Below are 16,077 nucleotides of genomic sequence, written 5' to 3'. Positions count from 1 at the left end.
AGCCCGTCCCTAGCGTAGAGCCTGTAGCCAACTGTTATGGCTGGCAATCAGGCAACACAGCGTGCAGTAATCAGCGCACATACAGAGATCTGGCAATAACCAAAAACAATAGGACGAGCTCTGAGACGTGGAATCTCTGTAGACTGCAGTACCTGATCTATCCTCACACAACTATAAGCAGCAGTGGATTGCGCCTAACAACTACCTATGCAACTCGGCACTGCCTGAGGAGCTGACTAGCCTGAAGATAGAAATACAAGCCTGACTTACCTCAGAGAAATACCCCAAAGGAATAGGCAGCCCCCCACATATAATGACTGTTAGCAAGATGAAAAGACAAACGTAGGAATGAAATAGATTCAGCAAAGTGAGGCCCGATAATCTAGACAGAGCGAGGATAGCAAAGAGAACTATGCAGTCTACAAAAAACCCTAAAACGAAAACCACGCAAAGGGGCAAAAAGACCCACCGTGCCGAACTAACAGCACGGCGGTGCACCCCTCTGCTTCTCAGAGCTTCCAGCAAAAGACAATAGCAAGCTGGACAGAAAAAAAACAGAAAACAAACTAGAAGCACTTATCTAGCAGAGCAGCAGGCCCAAGGAAATATGCAGTAGCTCAGATCCAACACTGGAACATTGACAAGGAGCAAGGAAGACAGACTCAGGTGGAGCTAAATAGCAAGGCAGCCAACGAGCTCACCAAAACACCTGAGGGAGGAAGCCCAGAGACTGCAATACCACTTGTGACCACAGAAGTGAACTCAGCCACAGAATTCACAACAGTACCCCCCCCCTTGAGGAGGGGTCACCGAACCCTCACCAGAACCCCCAGGCCGACCAGGATGAGCCACATGAAAAGCACGAACAAGATCTGGGGCATGGACATCAGAGGCAAAAACCCAGGAATTATCTTCCTGAGCATAACCCTTCCATTTGACCAGATACTGGAGTTTCCGTCTAGAGACACGAGAATCCAAAATCTTCTCCACAATATACTCCAATTCCCCCTCCACCAAAACAGGGGCAGGAGGCTCCACAGATGGAACCATAGGTGCCACGTATCTCCTCAACAACGACCTATGGAATACATTATGTATGGAAAAGGAGTCTGGGAGGGTCAGACGAAAAGACACCGGATTGAGAATCTCAGAAATCCTATACGGACCAATAAAACGAGGTTTAAATTTAGGAGAGGAAACCTTCATAGGAATATGACGAGAAGATAACCAAACCAAATCCCCAACACGAAGTCGGGGTCCCACACGGCGTCTGCGATTAGCGAAAAGCTGAGCCTTCTCCTGGGACAAGGTCAAATTGTCCACTACCTGAGTCCAGATCTGCTGCAACCTGTCCACCACAGAATCCACACCAGGACAGTCCGAAGACTCAACCTGTCCTGAAGAGAAACGAGGATGGAACCCAGAATTGCAGAAAAATGGAGAGACCAAGGTAGCCGAGCTGGCCCGATTATTAAGGGCGAACTCAGCCAACGGCAAAAATGACACCCAATCATCCTGGTCAGCGGAAACAAAACATCTCAGATATGTTTCCAAGGTCTGATTGGTTCGTTCGGTCTGGCCATTAGTCTGAGGATGGAAGGCCGAGGAGAAAGATAGGTCAATGCCCATCCTACCACAAAAGGCTCGCCAGAACCTCGAGACAAACTGGGAACCTCTGTCAGAAACAATATTCTCAGGAATGCCATGTAAACGAACCACATGCTGGAAGAACAAAGGCACCAAATCAGAGGAGGAAGGCAATTTAACCAAGGGCACCAGATGGACCATTTTAGAAAAGCGATCACAGACCACCCAAATGACCGACATTTTTTGAGAAACGGGAAGGTCAGAAATGAAATCCATCGAAATATGTGTCCAAGGCCTCTTCGGGACCGGCAAGGGCAAAAGCAACCCACTGGCACGTGAACAGCAGGGCTTAGCCCTAGCACAAATTCCACAGGACTGCACAAAAGCACGCACATCCCGTGACAGAGATGGCCACCAGAAGGATCTAGCAACCAACTCCCTGGTACCAAAGATTCCTGGATGACCGGCCAGCACCGAACAATGAAGTTCAGAGATAACTTTACTAGTCCACCTATCAGGGACGAACAGTTTCTCGGCCGGACAACGATCAGGTTTATTAGCCTGAAATTTCTGCAACACTCTCCGCAAATCAGGGGAGATGGCAGACACAATGACTCCTTCCTTGAGGATACTCGCCGGCTCAGATAACCCCGGAGAGTCGGGCACAACACTCCTAGACAGAGCATCCGCCTTCACATTTTTAGAGCCCGGAAGGTATGAAATCACAAAATCAAAACGAGCAAAAAATAACGACCAACGGGCCTGTCTAGGATTCAAGCGCTTGGCAGACTCGAGATAAGTCAAGTTCTTATGATCAGTCAATACCACCACGCGATGCTTAGCACCCTCAAGCCAATGACGCCACTCCTCGAATGCCCACTTCATGGCCAGCAACTCTCGGTTGCCCACATCATAATTACGCTCAGCAGCAGAAAATTTCCTGGAAAAGAAAGCACATGGTTTGAACACTGAGCAACCAGAACCTCTCTGTGACAAAACCGCCCCTGCACCAATCTCAGAAGCATCAACCTCGACCTGGAACGGAAGAGAAACATCAGGTTGACACAACACAGGGGCACAGCAAAAACGATGCTTCAACTCCTGAAAAGCTTCCACGGCAGCAGAAGACCAATTAACCAAATCAGCACCCTTCTTGGTCAAATCGGTCAATGGTCTGGCAATGCTAGAAAAATTACAGATGAAGCGACGATAAAAATTAGCAAAACCCAGGAATTTCTGCAGACTTTTTAGAGATGTCGGCTGAGTCCAATCCTGGATGGCCTGAACCTTAACCGGATCCATCTCGATAGTAGAAGGGGAAAAGATGAACCCCAAAAATGAAACTTTCTGCACACCGAAGAGACACTTTGATCCCTTCACGAACAAGGAATTAGCACGCAGTACCTGGAAAACCATTCTGACTTGCTTCACATGAGACTCCCAATCATCTGAGAAGATCAAAATGTCATCCAAGTAAACAATCAAGAATTTATCCAGATACTCACGGAAAATGTCATGCATAAAAGACTGAAAAACAGATGGAGCATTGGCAAGTCCGAACGGCATCACCAGATACTCAAAATGACCCTCGGGCGTATTAAATGCCGTTTTCCATTCATCTCCCTGCCTGATTCTCACCAGATTATACGCACCACGAAGATCAATCTTAGTAAACCAACTAGCCCCCTTAATCCGAGCAAACAAGTCAGAAATCAATGGCAAGGGATACTGAAACTTAACAGTGATCTTATTAAGAAGGCGGTAATCAATACACGGTCTTAGCGAACCATCCTTCTTGGCTACAAAAAAGAACCCTGCTCCCAATGGTGACGACGATGGGCGAATATGTCCCTTCTCCAGGGACTCCTTCACATAACTGCGCATAGCGGTGTGTTCAGGTACGGACAAATTAAATAAACGACCCTTAGGGAATTTACTACCAGGAATCAAATCGATAGCACAATCACAATTCCTATGCGGAGGTAGGGCATCAGACTTGGACTCTTCAAATACATCCTGAAAGTCCGACAAGAACTCTGGGATGTCAGAAGGAATGGATGACGAAATAGACAAAAATGGAACATCACCATGTACTCCCTGACAACCCCAGCTGGTTACCGACATAGAGTTCCAATCCAATACTGGATTATGGGTTTGTAGCCATGGCAACCCCAACACGACCACATCATGCAAATTATGCAGTACCAGAAAGCGAATAACTTCCTGATGTGCAGGAGCCATGCACATGGTCAGCTGGGCCCAGTACTGAGGCTTATTCTTGGCCAAAGGTGTAGCATCAATTCCTCTCAACGGAATAGGACACCGCAAAGGCTCCAAGAAAAATCCACAACGTTTAGCATAATCCAAATCCATCAGATTCAGGGCAGCGCCTGAATTCACAAACGCCATGACAGAATACGATGACAAAGAGCACATTAAGGTAATGGACAAAAGGAATTTGGACTGTACAGTACCAATAACGGCAGAGCTAACGAACCGCCTAGTGCGTTTAGGACAATTAGAAATAGCATGAGTAGAATCACCACAATAGAAACACAGTCTGTTCAGACGTCTGTGTTCTTGCCGTTCTACTTTAGTCATAGTCCTGTCGCACTGCATAGGCTCAGGTTTACTCTCAGGCAGTACCGCCAGATGGTGCACAGATTTACGCTCGCGCAAGCGACGACCGATCTGAATGGCCAAGGACATAGACTCATTCAAACCAGCAGGCATAGGAAATCCCACCATTACATCCTTAAGAGCTTCAGAGAGACCCTTTCTGAACAAAGCCGCTAGTGCAGATTCATTCCACAGAGTGAGTACTGACCATTTCCTAAATTTCTGACAATATACTTCTACATCATCCTGACCCTGGCATAAAGCCAGCAGATTTTTCTCAGCCTGATCCACTGAATTAGGCTCATCGTAAAGCAATCCGAGCGCCAGGAAAAATGCATCAACATTACTCAATGCAGAATCTCCTGGTGCAAGAGAAAACGCCCAGTCCTGTGGGTCGCCGCGCAAAAAAGAAATAATAATCAAAACCTGTTAATAGGATTACCAGAAGAATGAGGTTTCAAGGCCAAAAATAGCTTACAATTATTTCTGAAGCTCAGGAACTTAGTTCTGTCACCAAAAAACAAATCAGGAATCGGAATTCTTGGTTCTAGCATCGATTTCTGATCAATAGTATCTTGAATCTTTTGTACATTTACAACGAGATTATCCATTGAGGAGCACAGAGCCTGAATATCCATGTCCACAGCTGTGTCCTGAAGCACTCTAATGTCTAGGGGAAAAAAAAGACTGAAGACAGAGCTAAGAAAAAAAAATGATGTCAGGATTTCTTTTTTCCCTCTATTGGGAATCATTGGTGGGGCTCCTTGTACTGTTATGGCTGGCAATCAGGCAACACAGCGTGCAGTAATCAGCGCACATACAGAGATCTGGCAATAACCAAAAACAATAGGACGAGCTCTGAGACGTGGAATCTCTGTAGACTGCAGTACCTGATCTATCCTCACACAACTATAAGCAGCAGTGGATTGCGCCTAACAACTACCTATGCAACTCGGCACTGCCTGAGGAGCTGACTAGCCTGAAGATAGAAATACAAGCCTGACTTACCTCAGAGAAATACCCCAAAGGAATAGGCAGCCCCCCACATATAATGACTGTTAGCAAGATGAAAAGACAAACGTAGGAATGAAATAGATTCAGCAAAGTGAGGCCCGATATTCTAGACAGAGCGAGGATAGCAAAGAGAACTATGCAGTCTACAAAAAACCCTAAAACGAAAACCACGCAAAGGGGCAAAAAGACCCACCGTGCCGAACTAACAGCACGGCGGTGCACCCCTCTGCTTCTCAGAGCTTCCAGCAAAAGACAATAGCAAGCTGGACAGAAAAAAAACAGAAAACAAACTAGAAGCACTTATCTAGCAGAGCAGCAGGCCCAAGGAAATATGCAGTAGCTCAGATCCAACACTGGAACATTGACAAGGAGCAAGGAAGACAGACTCAGGTGGAGCTAAATAGCAAGGCAGCCAACGAGCTCACCAAAACACCTGAGGGAGGAAGCCCAGAGACTGCAATACCACTTGTGACCACAGAAGTGAACTCAGCCACAGAATTCACAACAGCCAACTGAGAAGTCGGACCAGTTCTGCAGGAACCCAAACCCCTCCTTCCTACACCAATTCTTGAGCCACTTATTATCCTCCCTAATCTGCCGTTGCCTCTCTGGCGTGGCACGTGGTACAGGCAGTATTTCGGAAAATACCACGTTGGAGGTCCTTGCTTTCAGCTTGCGGCCTAATTCCCTGAAATCATCTTTAAGGGCCTTCCACCTACCTCTAACTTTGTCATTTGTGCCAATGTGCACCATGACCGCTGGTTCCTCACCAGCCCCTCCCAGTAATCTGTCCACCCGATCAGCGATGTGTTGGACTCGAGCGCCAGGAAGGCAGCACACTGTTCGACAATCCCTGTCTTTGTGACAGATTGCCCTATCTGTTCCCCTAATAATTGTTTTCAGGCTAAATCCAGCCAATTTGTAAAAAAAACGGATGTGGCGCAAATTGTGGAAAACTGATGCGCCAAATCCGTTATTTAGCTGGATCCGTCCTTCATTAATTCGCATGGATTTTTGACTTCCTGTTTTGGGGAAAAAAGAGAGAGAGAGACCAGAACGGAAAATCTCCATGATTTGTATGGAAAATGCTTTGAAAACCGGATGTAGCCGCCGGACTCCTTGTTTCACACCTCCGTTTCATGTGTTTTTGGCCGATTCCGTCAGTGTGCGGTTTTTTCCCGCCGGATAAAAAAAAGTTGCAGTCGACGTTTTCTCTGTCCGCCGGAAACGACTATTTGGACGGATCCGGAAAAAAACAGATAAAACGTCTGGCCATCAGGCACAATCCGGCGCTAATACAACTCTGTGTGAAAAAAACGGATCCGGCGTAAAAAAATAAACACTGAAAAAATAGCCGGATTGTGCCTGAAACAAAAAGCCTGATGTGTGAAAGTAGCCTTAGACAGTCAGCACTGTAGGATTGGCCGATGTCTGGAAGCATATAATATTACCTTCTAAAATTCAAGTAATTAACCTTCTTTTCTTTGTGCAAACCAAGACTTTTCATTGACTACAGTGAACAGTTTGAAGGAAAGTTTGGAAAGCTACAAATCTTTATTTCCAGAATGAAACCTGGCAAACATATTGTCATAATTAGGTTAGGTGCAATATGGGCTGCATACATGCCATCTGTCACCTAGGGAGCTCTTTATTACCCCAGGGTATGACTTCTTCTTAGAAATTGTACCATAATTGGTGACAAATGAAGTTCAAAATTAAATTACCTTCATTTTCAATTGCAAATTACATTATTAACCAACATTATGTGTCTCTTCCAAGGTGAAAGAAATCACAAGGGATATTAAGCAGTTGGATCATGCCAAGCGCCATTTGACCACATCAATTACAACCCTGAACCATCTACACATGCTGGCTGGAGGAGTTGACTCACTGGAGTAAGCTTGTTAGCTGTGCTGACCTCATTGATATTCTTGTGACCACTTACATTCTAGTTGCTTGTTCTACACAACCGGTTTCAGTAGTTCATTTTAGCTTTCTAAGTATATGTACAGACTTAGTATTAAAACCACTTGCCCAATAGTGTGCATGCCCCCTTTGTGCCACCAAAACATCTGTGACCCGCCATGACCGTGTGGCATCTGGCACGAAGGAGGTAGCAGCAGATGTCTTTAGTATAGTGTGGGCCTAAATGGATCAGACTATATTTGTTAAAGCGTCCCCTGTAGGTGCTGTATCAGATTTGGAGAAACTGAAGGTCAAATATACACATTAAACTATTTATGTTCCACAAATCATTTCTGAGCGATTTCTACAGTGCAGTAGGGAGTATTTCTCTGCTGAAAGAGGCCATTTTGAGTTCTGGTGATTTAGTTTGCAGGACCTGGTCCAGCGACCATGTCAGTAATCTGTGTTCACTGGACGGCAGCCCTCAGAACATCTTTTGATAAGTTGGCGTGGCTCAAAGTCTTTCATTAGCAGTAGGTGGTTCTCATGGCTCCCGTCCAGTAACCGCATGTAACTGATGTGGCCAATGGGCTGGATCCTGTGAATCCATTTGCACTAACTTTAAGGTCATTGCCATTAGGGATCATGACTGACAAAGGAGTGCACTTGGTCTACAACAATATTCACATGTAAATGAATGCCAGGTCCCCAGGTTTCCCAGCATAATATTGCCCTGATAATCCGTGCATCCGCTGGTTTGCCATTTTCCTAAAGCATCCTCTGGGAGAATGGCAAACCAGCAGATGCACGTATTTTCTGGGAAATATTTTGCCATTGGTTCTCAACCGTTAAGTGAGACACACACTCTCAGCAATCCACATGTTTTCTTAGGCCTTGCCACTTTCTTTAATTACCCTACGGTCCAGTTCTCGTGCTCACATGCCGCCTGTTGTGAGTACTCTCAGTGGTGGCATGGCAACATAGGCACTTTGACCAGTATATGCTGTAAAGCTGTGATGCATTGTGTATAGTGACACCTTCCTATCATAACCGGCCTTATTATTTTCAGCAGTTTTTGCTTCTATGCCATGTTTTTTCATGGGTTCGGACCAGACTGGCTAGTCTTTGTCCTCGCACGCACTCACCATTTAGCCTTGGGTACCTGTATCCCTGTTCCCCCAAGTCCTGCCTTTTTGGCTATTCCCTACCCACTTGTATAGCTAATTAGGTCATTATCATTCAGATCATTATGCTTGCCCATTATTTCTGCTTTTAACACATCAATTGAAAAATCTGAAAGTTCACTTGCTGTCTAATGCTGTTCGCAGCGACTCCATTCAAGGCAATGGCTCTGTCAGGGTTCCTGTCACAATACAGTATTTTGGGGATTTACATGGAAACCCCAACTTGGTGCTCAGCGTAGAGCCTTGTATAAGTGTAAACTGAGTCTTGTATATCCTATGCATTAATATGTGCCATTCTCAAGCGATAATCGGTCTTATTCGCTTCACCAGTCAGTGGTTTTATTGTACTTTTTTTCTATTTGTTCTTAAGAGCTATGACTAGAAAAAGGCAATATGGCGAAGTTGCCAACCTTCTCCAAGGGGTGGTGAATGTCCTGGAGCACTTTCAAAAGTACATGGGAATACCGCAGATTCGACAACTCTCAGAAAGGTGAGTTTTTTCATCTTGTGATATGTAACTTGCCTAATGGTTTAGATACACTGGCCGTCTATTGTTAAAGGGGTAGTCTGAAGGTAAAAGTAAATTTTATCTAAATCCCTATCTATTTGATGCCATAATCTCAGCTATTTTCTAATATCTACTATATAAAGCTGAATGTGTGTGTGTGTGTGTGTGTGTATGTGTGTGTGTATGTCCGGGATTGGCATCTGCACCGTCGCAGCTACAGCCACAAAATTTTGCACAGTCACACGTCTGGACCCCGAGAGCGTCATAGGCTACGTTGTGAGGTGAAATTTTAACCCCGCGCTTTCCAATTCACCAAACTATTTTTCCCCTATCTACATAATGGGGAAAAGTGAAAGGAAAAGTGTTGGAGGCAAATTGACAGCTGCCAGATGTGAACAAGGGGGACTTAAAGAATGAGAGCGATGGCGCCAAAGAGTATATACCGATCAGTTGCTAAGGTGGGGCCCCGACATGAGATACTCACCACACATGGGGATATGAACACACACACAAAATGCGCCACACACTACCACGTGCTTGAACACATATACCACCCTCAGCACACATTTCACCACACATACACCAACCTCGCCACATAAAAGTCGAAACACAAAAGTCGCCGCTCAAAACTCACCACGCGCAAAACTCGCCACATGCAAAAACTAGGCTCACGCAAAACTCGCCACAAGTGCAAAACTCACCTCATGGAAAACTCGCCACACGCAAAACTTGCACATGCGGAAAAATTGCCACATGCACAAAATTTGCAACACATGCAAAAGTTGCCTCACACAAAACTTGCACATACTCAAAAGGCACCAGACATAAAACTCACCACGTGCAAAACTCGCCATGCGCAAAACTTGCTGCACACAACTTGCTACACTAACCTGTCACATGCACACAAAAAGTTGCTACACGCATGTTGCCACACAAAACTCATCTCACAAAAGTCGCTACATGCATGTCGCCACACACAACTCAACACACACAACATGACAGACGAAACTCGCCCTAAAACACACACAAGTCTGGTATTAGCCTTCAAAAATAAAAATCTGATTAATAAGCAGACAAACTACAAGAGCAACAAATGTACCATATAGGAAATACAGCAGCTGTCAGTCACATGACCTTTCTATTATGTGTATGTGTGAGCTAATATATACTGCCAGGGGGAGGGCTTCCTGTTGGCTGGGGATTTATCAGGCTGCCAATTTATCTTACAAATACTGAGGTAAAAATACTGAGCAAATAACGTGTTAACGAGGTCTAATACAGGAGATCACACAGGTATATACAATATACAGGGGAGATGACACACAGGTATATACTATATAGAGGAGGAGATGACATACAGGTACATACTATATACAGGAGGAGATGACATACAGGTATATACTATATACAGGAGGAGATGACACACAGGTATATACTATATACAGGAGCAGATTACCTACAGGTATATACTATATACAGGAGGAGATGACATACAGGTATATGCTATATATAGAAGATGACATACAGGTATATACTATATACAGGAGGAGATGACACACAGATATATACTATATACAGGGGAGATGACACACAGGTATATACTATATACAGGAGGAGATGACATACAGGTATATACTATATATAGAAGGAGATGACATACAGGTATATACTATATATAGGAGGAGAGGACATACAGGTATATACTATATATAGGAGGAGATGACATACAGGTATTTACTATGTATAGGAGGAGATGACATACAGGTATATACTATATACAGGGGAGATGACATACAGGTATATACTATATACAGGAGATGACATACAGGTGTATACTATATATAAGCGAGATGACAAACATGTATATACTGAGGTGAAAATGAGAGGTGTGAGGTGAAAATGAAAAGGTGTGAGTGCAAAATGAGAGGAGTGAGGGAAAATAGTGTAGTGATCGGAAAATGACAGATGTGAGGTCGAAATGACAAGTGTTAGGCGGGAATGAGGAGTGAGGGAGAAAATGAGAGGTGTGAGGGAGAAAATGAGAGATGTGATTGGGAAAATGAGAGGAGTGATGGGAAAATAAGAGAAGTGACGTGCTATAACTAACCACAGATATTTACTATGCCCAGGCAACGCCGGGCTCTTCAGCTAGTGCTATATATATTTTTTACTTCCTGTATGGTGAACTCTTCATTTGAGAGCCCTCCAGTGCATCCTGGGATAGTCAACCAAAGAGCCATCAGTAATGCTCTTTTCAGGGGCCGGATTGGTCCTTGCTCTGTTACTGCACTGATCACAATGAGCCGACAACACAGCAGTGTTACGATACCTTGCACGCAGGAGATCAGCGCTGTCTGTTGTGAATTCTGTGGCAGAGCTCCCTCCTGTGGTCACGAGTGGTACTGCGGCTTCTGAGTTTCCTTCCTCAGGTGATGTGGTGAAGTCGTTAGGTGCTGCTCTATTTAACTCCACCTAGTGCTTTGCTCCTGGCCTCCAGTCAATGTTCTAGTATTGGTCTTGCTTCCTCCTGGATCGTTCCTGTGGCCGTCTGCTCTGCATAAGCTAAGTTTTGCTTGTGTTATTTTTGTTTTGCTATTTTTTCTGTCCAGCTTGCTTAATTGGTTTTTCTTGCTTGCTGGAAGCTCTGGGACGCAGAGGGAGCACCTCCGTACCGTTAGTCGGTGCGGAGGGTCTTTTTGCCCCTCTGCGTGGTTGTTTGTAGGGTTTTGTCTTGACCGCAAAGTTGTATTTCCTATCTTCGGTCTGTTCAGTAAGTTGGGCCTCACTTTGCTAATTCTATGTCATCTCTGCGTTTGTATTTTCATCTCTATTCACAGTCATTATATGTGGGGGGCTGCCTTTTCCTTTGGGGTATTTCTCTGAGGCAAGGTAGGCTTGTTTTTCTATCTTAGGCCTAGCTAGTTTCTCAGGCTGTGCCGAGTTGCATAGGGAGCGTTAGGCGCAATCCACGGCTGCCTCTAGTGTGGTTGGATAGGATTAGGGATTGTGGTCAGCAGAGTTCCCACGTCTCAGAGCTCGTCCTTTGTCTTTTGGTTATTGTCAGGTCACTTTGTGTGCTCTGAACTTCAAGGTCCATTGTGGTTCTGAATTACCTAATCATTACCCTGTTTTGCCAGCTCATTACCGTAGATTTGAGCCGCCAAGAGAGCGGACATGGTCAATGTGCATATTGTAGGGACAAGCCCCACCCCTGAAACGAGCATCACCGGTAAGGTTTCATTTCAGGGAGGGAGCAGAGGCTGTGACAGTGACCGCAGTATGTGCCCCGTGCTCTGATGACGCTTTGTTTGACTATCCCACGATGTACTGGGGGCTCTCAAATGAATCCTCATCAGACAAGAAGTAAAAAACTAAAATAGATTAGCAGTTGGTGCACTTGGGGATCGGTAGGGATAGGTGTACACCATAAACTCTTTAAGGTGTAACAGTTTTCTAATATTCTTTTTGTCTTTTTTAAATCGGTCATATGGCTCCAGAGGTATGGACCTTTTAAATTGATGCTACTTTTTCTGGTCTCTGCTAAGAGGCGTGGCTCATAAGGTGATTATGTAGAGCAGCGTAAAGACACGCCCCCAGAGAATCCCGTGAGCAACACCCCTTGTAAAGACCACAAAAAACAGGACTTAAAAGTAAAAGGTCTCTGTCTCTGAAACCAGAAAATGAGAAACTGAATACTTAGGTGAGCATTGGTAATACAATATGTGCGAAAACTGCTCACTTTTGACCTGATTATAGGCCCTGTTTGACAGAAAAAGTGGCGATACGTAACATGGGCTGTCCTCATTCGGATGTTGAGGCAATGGATGAAGGTTGTGCTGGGCTTATAACACACACTTTATTAAAATAGCCATTGTCTCTAAGGTTTCCCTGTAACTTGAAAGTAACAGCAACATTTTACAAAGTTTTAACAAATTAATCTTCGTGACCGCTAATGTCGGAACACTTGCCTTAATGTCCTATGTAGCCAATTGTGCTCAATTATGTTGTAGATTTTCCTACTGCTATTTGTCCCCAGTGTATTTCTAGGAGATTGGTTAAGCCTCCCTATTGCCGTTTAATGTCACCTCCTTTCAGGCCACCTCCACACTTCTCACAGTCAATTATACATTTCCATTATGTGTCCTCTGTCTCTTTCTTATCAGTGGAAACATTTGGAAGCATGGAGCAATTTAAGGGTTCTCAGGCATTGATCGCTTCAGGATAGATGAGGGCTTAGATGCCATCTCCCTTTTGAAATGTCAATGGGAAACATGATGGATTGTTTAGGGCTGATATTTTTAGTTGTATCTTTCCCGAGCCTCCTTCCTGATGTTTACATTTTGATAACCGTTCCATCTGGTTATGATAGGAATCATGATTTGTACGGAAATGAAAGGCACACCCAGTTCATTGCTTACATCTCCAGTGCTCAGAAATAAGGAAATATATTTTCTGTAAGCCAGAATAAATAGACTCACGGGCAGTTGCTTCTCATTTCTCATTTCCTTGAGTGACAAAAGTTAAAATTGGGTACTTCCATATTTATACTACATATAAAATCCATTTTATATAAACCAGACACAAGTATTATGAAGCACATGTCAGGAGCCTGGAAGATCCTGACTCCATTAAATTGGGTGAATTATCATCAATCTATATCTTAGGGTTGCAGATTTAATGCGGATCCGCAGCGTTTTTTCATGCAGAACCGCAAGTAATTTACACTACAATGTAAATCAATGAGAAAATAAAAAATGCTGTACTAATGGTGTGGAAAATTCCGCACGGAATCCGCAGCGGTTTAAAAAAAGGAACATGTCAATTCTTTATGCTTTTCTGCAGCGTTTCCATTATACGAAAATGCAGGGGTAAAGACGCATGAAATCCGCACAGAATCAGCAGTAAATCCACAGTAAAAATGCACAAAGTCCACATTAAAAACGTGCAGATTTTGACCTGCGGTTTCTGCCAAGAGATGCAGAAACCGCACTGAAAATTCCGCAGGCAAATCCGCAACTTGTGCACATAGCCTAAGAATCAGTTTAGCAGAATCTATCAAAATGTGCAAATTTGTATTATATTTTTAGAATGCGTCTTACACAGCTTTGTTATAAATTAGTCCATTAATCTTTAAAAGCAAATTAGATGTAGGACAACATTTTTCAACACCTACTTGATTATCCACAAGGTGCTGTTATGATAGTGTAACAATTCACTCGGGAAAACGGGTAACACAATAGAAACTGCAGCTGACCCTGCCTGTTCCAGTACAGACTAGAGATCCTGGCTAGAGTTGAGCGAATATGTTCGGAATCTGTCTCCAAATCTGAATTTGTCATATTCGTGTGATATTGATAACCTATTTGTGCCGAATTTATGTTTGATGATCTGTTCTGAACATATTCGTTCATTTCTACTCCCATTGACTACAATGACGGTTCAGCTGTGTTCAGGGAATATTGCAAAAACAATTTTCGCTTCTGATCAAAATCGTAACCAAATTTTGAAAAATTCGCTCAACTCTAACACTGATCCCTTAGTCCCTATTGGTTCCTGCGTGAGCCGAGATATCTCTAACCACAAATTGTACAATGACAACTTGGGCCTATGCTGCCTGAAAAGTCGTTGATCTCTTCATGTTCCTCTTAAAAAACCAAATGATAGAGCAGAGTGACAATTACCTACAGAAGGAAAAGTGTGCTGTATTAGAAAGAGATCCACAGTGAGTAAAACAAGCCACAAAATAAAGGATAAGTACTTACTGTTAGAGAATATGCCGCCTACTTCCTAAAAAGAGACAGAAGATCAGTGCAGGGCAAAGAAGATAAACAGGAGAGAGATAAACCCTAGCTGGTATTTCACTGACTCACTTAAACTACAACAGTATGGCTGAATATCCAAATGAGACGATCACCAGTGGGAAATACCAGCAGAGGGAAAGTATATAAATCCGCAGGTGATGTGGCAGACAAATGAGTAAATAAAACAACTTTTACCATAAAATGACTGAAGCAAGGATAACAGAAACTAAGCATCCAAAGAAAAGGTATATCTGCTGTAGCTCGGTGGTCAGAGAAGCCGATCACAAAGCACAGGCTCAAGGATTCGAACCGAGATGCATGACAGGTGCATAATAAAATTGGGCAAATACAACATTGGACTAAACAGCCTCTCTTATTTTGATGGTAGTAACCATTAGTTACTCCAAACTACAGATTGAACAATAAAAGACAGAAGGCGTTTTTGATGTGTTTCACATATTCCCACTTGCTTCTAGAGTGGTGCGATATACAGGGTGGGCCATTTATATGGATACACCTAAATTAAATGGGAATGGTTGGTGATATCAACTTCCTGTTTGTGGCACATTAGTATAAGGGAGGGGGAAAACTTTTCAAGATGGGAGGTGACCATGGCAGCCATTTTGAAATTGGGCATTTTGGATCCAACTTTTTTTCAAATGGGAAGAGGTTCATGTGACACATCAAACTTTATTGAGAATTTCACAAGAAATATAATGGTGTGCTTGGTTTTAACGTAACTTTATTCTTTCATGAGTTATTTACAAGTTTATGACCACTTATAAAATGTGTTCAAAGTGCTGCCCATTGTGTTGGATTGTCAATGCAACCCTCTTCTCCCACTCTTGACACACTGATAGCAACACGCAGAAGAAATGCTATCACAGGCTTCCAGTATCCGTTGTTTCAGATGCTGCACATCTCGTATCTTCACATCATAGACAATAGCCTTCTGATGACCCCAAAGATAAGTCTAAGGGGGTCAGATCGGGAGACCTTGGTGGCCATTCAACTGGCACACAACGACCATCATGATGATGTGTTGCCATCTTTAAGCACTGAAGATGGCATGTTCCCTGAGTTTTTCCAGCAAGATGGTGCACCACCACATTATGGGTGTCAGGTTTGAGCATTCCTACATGAACAGTTTCCTGGAAAGTGGATTGGTCATTGTGGTCCAGTTGAATGGCCACCAAGGTCTCCCGATCTTACCCCCTTAGACTTTTATCTTTGGGGTCATCTGAAGGCAATTTTCTATGCTGTGAAGGTACGAGATGTGCAGCATCTGAAACAACGGATACTGGAAGCCTGTGCTAGCTTTCCTTCTGCGGTGTTGCTATCAGTGTGTCAAGAGTGGGAGAAGAGGGTTGCATTGACAATCCAACACAATGGGCAGCACTTTGAACACATTTTATAAGTGGTCATAAACTTGTAAATAACTCATGAAAGAATACAGTTA

At 43.8% G+C, this 16,077-nt stretch overlaps 1 protein-coding gene across 1 annotated transcript in view; it reads left to right on the top strand.

The window, feature by feature from the left end:
• The window catches only part of VPS53 (VPS53 subunit of GARP complex), a 408,370-nt gene that overhangs the window by 152,225 nt on the left and 240,068 nt on the right, over nt 1-16,077 (top strand). The window contains exons 6-7 of the mRNA XM_069757361.1: nt 7,000-7,115; nt 8,680-8,799. Of these exons, the coding sequence (XP_069613462.1) occupies nt 7,000-7,115; nt 8,680-8,799 (236 nt within the window). The remainder of the gene's footprint in view (nt 1-6,999; nt 7,116-8,679; nt 8,800-16,077) is intronic.

The sequence above is a fragment of the Ranitomeya imitator genome, chromosome 3, assembly GCF_032444005.1.
Source record: "Ranitomeya imitator isolate aRanImi1 chromosome 3, aRanImi1.pri, whole genome shotgun sequence".
NCBI classification, from domain to species: domain Eukaryota; kingdom Metazoa; phylum Chordata; class Amphibia; order Anura; family Dendrobatidae; genus Ranitomeya; species Ranitomeya imitator.
Note: the sequence above shows the minus strand (reverse complement) of the source record. Positions and strands in the feature narration are given on the sequence as shown.